General features: G+C 49.6%; 1 protein-coding gene across 1 annotated transcript in view; it reads right to left on the reverse strand.

The window, feature by feature from the left end:
* MRPL20 (mitochondrial ribosomal protein L20) overlaps positions 1 to 412 on the reverse strand; it is a 3638-nt gene extending 3226 nt beyond the window's left edge. The window contains exon 1 of the mRNA XM_031065595.1: positions 361 to 412. Coding sequence (XP_030921455.1) covers positions 361 to 412 — 52 coding nt within the window. The remainder of the gene's footprint in view (positions 1 to 360) is intronic.
* Between the last annotated feature and the right edge of the window lie 3034 nt (positions 413 to 3446).

Consider the following 3446-nt stretch of genomic DNA (forward strand, 5'->3'; position numbering starts at 1 on the left):
GACCCTGCCCCCGAGTGTGGCGGAGGTTCCTCTGACCCTGCCCCCGAGCCTGCCCGGTTCTTCCTCTGATCCTGCCCCCCAGCCTTCCCGGAGCTTCCTTTGGACCTTCCCTCGGTTCTTCCTCTGATCCTGCCCCCCAGCCTTCCCGGAGCTTCCTTTGGACCTTCCCTCGGTTCTTCCTCTGAACCAGCCCCCCAGCCTTCCCCGTCCTTTTTCCAGTCCTTTCTCCGGTCCTTCCTCTGATCCTTCCTCCGTTTCTGCCCCCGAGCCTTCCTAGTCCTTCACCCGGTTCTTCCTCCGGTTCTTCCTGTGGTTTTTCCTCCAATCCTTCCTCCGAGCCTTCCCGGACCTTCCTCTAACCCTTCCTCCGATCCTTCTTCCAGCGTTTCCGCCGGTTCTTCCCCCGATCCATCCCTCGAGCCTTCCCGGTCCTTGCTCCGATCCTTCCCCAGATCCTTCCCGGTCGTTCTTCCAGCCCTTCCTCCAGTCCTTCCCCCATCCCCAGCCCTTTTCCCGGTCCTTCCCCGGCCTTTCTGCCTCCCCAGGCTCCTCTCTCACAGCCCAGTGGCTTTTCCCCGTGCTGGGCATCCTCTGCCCCAGCCCGAGGACAGCCGTGGAATCCAGGAGTATCCTGAGTTGGAAAGGACCCACAGGGATCATCCAGCCCAGCCCTTGGCCCTGCACAGACACCCCAAAATCCCACCCTGTGCATCTTTGGCAGCGTTGTCCAAACCCTCCTGGAGCTCTCATTCCCTGGGGAGCCTGGGCAGTGCCCCAGCTCCTTCTGGGGGAAAAACCTTTCTCAAAATCCAAACTAAACCTTCCCTGACACAGCTCCAGCTGTTCCCTCAGGTCACCAGAAACCTTCACCTTTGGATGAAGAACCTTTACTTGATTTCAGCCATCTGATGTGACCACAACACCCTCACCACCTGCGCAAGGTGTGACCCAAGGCAGCCCAAACCCACAGCTCAGCTGGGAGCAGGCACACACACTGTGGTTGTCCCAAAATCCCCTGGAAAAAGGAGCTGGGCTGCTTGGAGTGTGCATCCCCACAGCGCAGTGAGGGATTTGGGATTTTGTATCCCCAGCAGTGTGAGCAGATTTGGTGTTGTTTTCAGTGGCTGGAAGGATTCCATGGTGGATAGCAAGCCTTAGAGCATCCTGCAAGGGTTAGGGTTAGAGCACGGGAGACATAAATTGAAAATTTATGAACTGTGCAAACCACAAGATGGTGCTGCCAGAAAATGATTCCATGGGAGCAGCAGTCTCAGCGTCAGAGAACTGATGGATTTTTTTTTAAATCATCACCACTTCCAGCATCTCAAAGCAATCATGCTCCTCTTATAACTGCTCCATCGTCAATCATCAAGATCTTCCCCACTTCTGGGAAAGTTCTTGTCAAGAATGTGGAAATTTCAGAGAATTATGAAGAAATCTTTCTCAATATCGCTGAGGTTTGTCTGGCACAAAGTTCACTTGGTTATTACAAGAACCAGTAGAAAATAAATGTACAGAACACAATTTTCAGACCTCCCTGAAAAGGTTAAAATGCATTTTAATGACAGCAAAAGAACTTTGGAAAGTTTCCCTGGATTTAGCAAAGCTTCTTGGAACTTGTGGCACTTTTATGAATGCTTAAATTGTATTTCACCACACCCTGTGCCATCACCAGCAGATGGTAAAAGCAGCTGTAGGATTTTTAGCTGCCCAGCACTGAGTTAATCTTTCCACGGTTTAAGCCTACAATTGATTTCTCTTCCTATAGTTTTGAGTTTGGGTTCTTTCTGTTTGTGTGACTCCTTTTTTTCCACTTCAAGTTTGAAAAATATTATGTCTTTAAATCTAACCAGAGTTTAGACAGGCAGAGGAACCACTGAGACTCCCAGAGCTCACTTGTCACATTTATGGTTTCCTGCACAGCTCCAGATTTTATTATGAACACTATCTCTGGCCTGTGCAGCCCTGAAAACAGGATGGATCCAGCAGTTATTTCCCCGGGGATGTCTGGACAGATCTGAGAAGAGATTTCACATTTTGCAGCTTGAGTGGAGGCTGCTGCCCTGCAAACTCCCCTGGGAGCCATCCAGCCCTGGAGGGCAGGGAAGGAACAGGATGGAAATGGACTTGTCACACTCTGCTGTCTGCTTTAGAGCTTGTTTCTCTCTGTATTTTTTAATATCTCTCTCTTATTATTGCCACTGTATCTCGGAGGCTACACAGGCACGGAGATGGCACTGAAATTCTGAAATCATATTGATCTTATGAGGGAGATGAAATAATTGATAATTGCTGTGCCTCCTCTACGAGAGTATCAATATGTTCTGCAAACAATAAGAGATGACTGCAGGGGACAGATGATTTCTGAGAAATACAGTGATTATTATCAATTTCTCTAAGGTTTTTTTTTTATTTTTTAATCTAGAGAGGAATTTTAGAAAATGAATCAGAGGCAGAATAATTAAAGTTGGAGAGGGACCATCTTGACCCGGGGATGGATGGTTGGAGTGCGGGGAGACAGATGTGAAGGATTGGCCAGCACAGAGAGCGCTGAGGCTGTTCTGTAAACACAGCAGCCTTGCAAAGCTGAGCTCAGAAGGGACCACAGTGCTGGGTGTGAGTGGCTGTGGCTGCAGTGACAGCACCACACACTGCTCCCATCTCTGCTGCACGGCGAGGGCAGCAGGGCTCTGAGCCTGGCAAACAGCTCCTGCCCTTCCTCTGCGCTGCTCGCCTCCTTGGCATGAGACTTGGGCAGCAATATCTGCTTGGACACAGCGTGGAGAGCATGGAAAGGTGATTTGAAGGCAAGGAACTGCCTGGGGGTGCCCAAACCTGATATTCTGAGCACCTAAGCCTGATATTCTGAGCACCTAAGCCTGATATTCTGAGCACCTAAACCTGATCCGCTGGACATCTAAGCCTGATCTGCTGAATACCTGAGCCTGGCATCCTGAACCTAAGCCTGACATCCTGAACATCTAAGCCTGATATTCTGAATTTAAGCCTGACATCTTGAGCATCTAAGCCTGATATTCTGAACACCTGAGCCTGATATCCTGAACATCGAAGTCTGATATTCTGAACACCTAAACCTGATCTGCTGAACACCTGAGCCTGACATCTTGGACATCTAAGGCTGATATTCTGAACCTAAGCCTGATCTGCTGAACACCTGAGCCTGGCATCCTGAAGATCTAAGCCTGATATTCTGAACACTTGAGCCTGATATTCTGAACATCTGAGCCTGATATACTGAATTTAAGCCTGAAATCCTGAACACCTAAGCCTGAAATCCTGAACACCTAAGCCTGATATTCTGAACACCTAAGCCTGACATCCTGAACCCAGCTGAGTTCCAAGTTGGAGGGGGATACCAAAGCCCACTGAGCAGCCCATCCCAGCTACCACAGCAACCCTTTGGGACCTCTTGGGATCGTAATTTT

Source organism: Geospiza fortis, unplaced genomic scaffold (assembly GCF_000277835.1).
Source record: "Geospiza fortis unplaced genomic scaffold, GeoFor_1.0 scaffold996, whole genome shotgun sequence".
Classification (NCBI taxonomy): Eukaryota; Metazoa; Chordata; class Aves; order Passeriformes; family Thraupidae; genus Geospiza; species Geospiza fortis.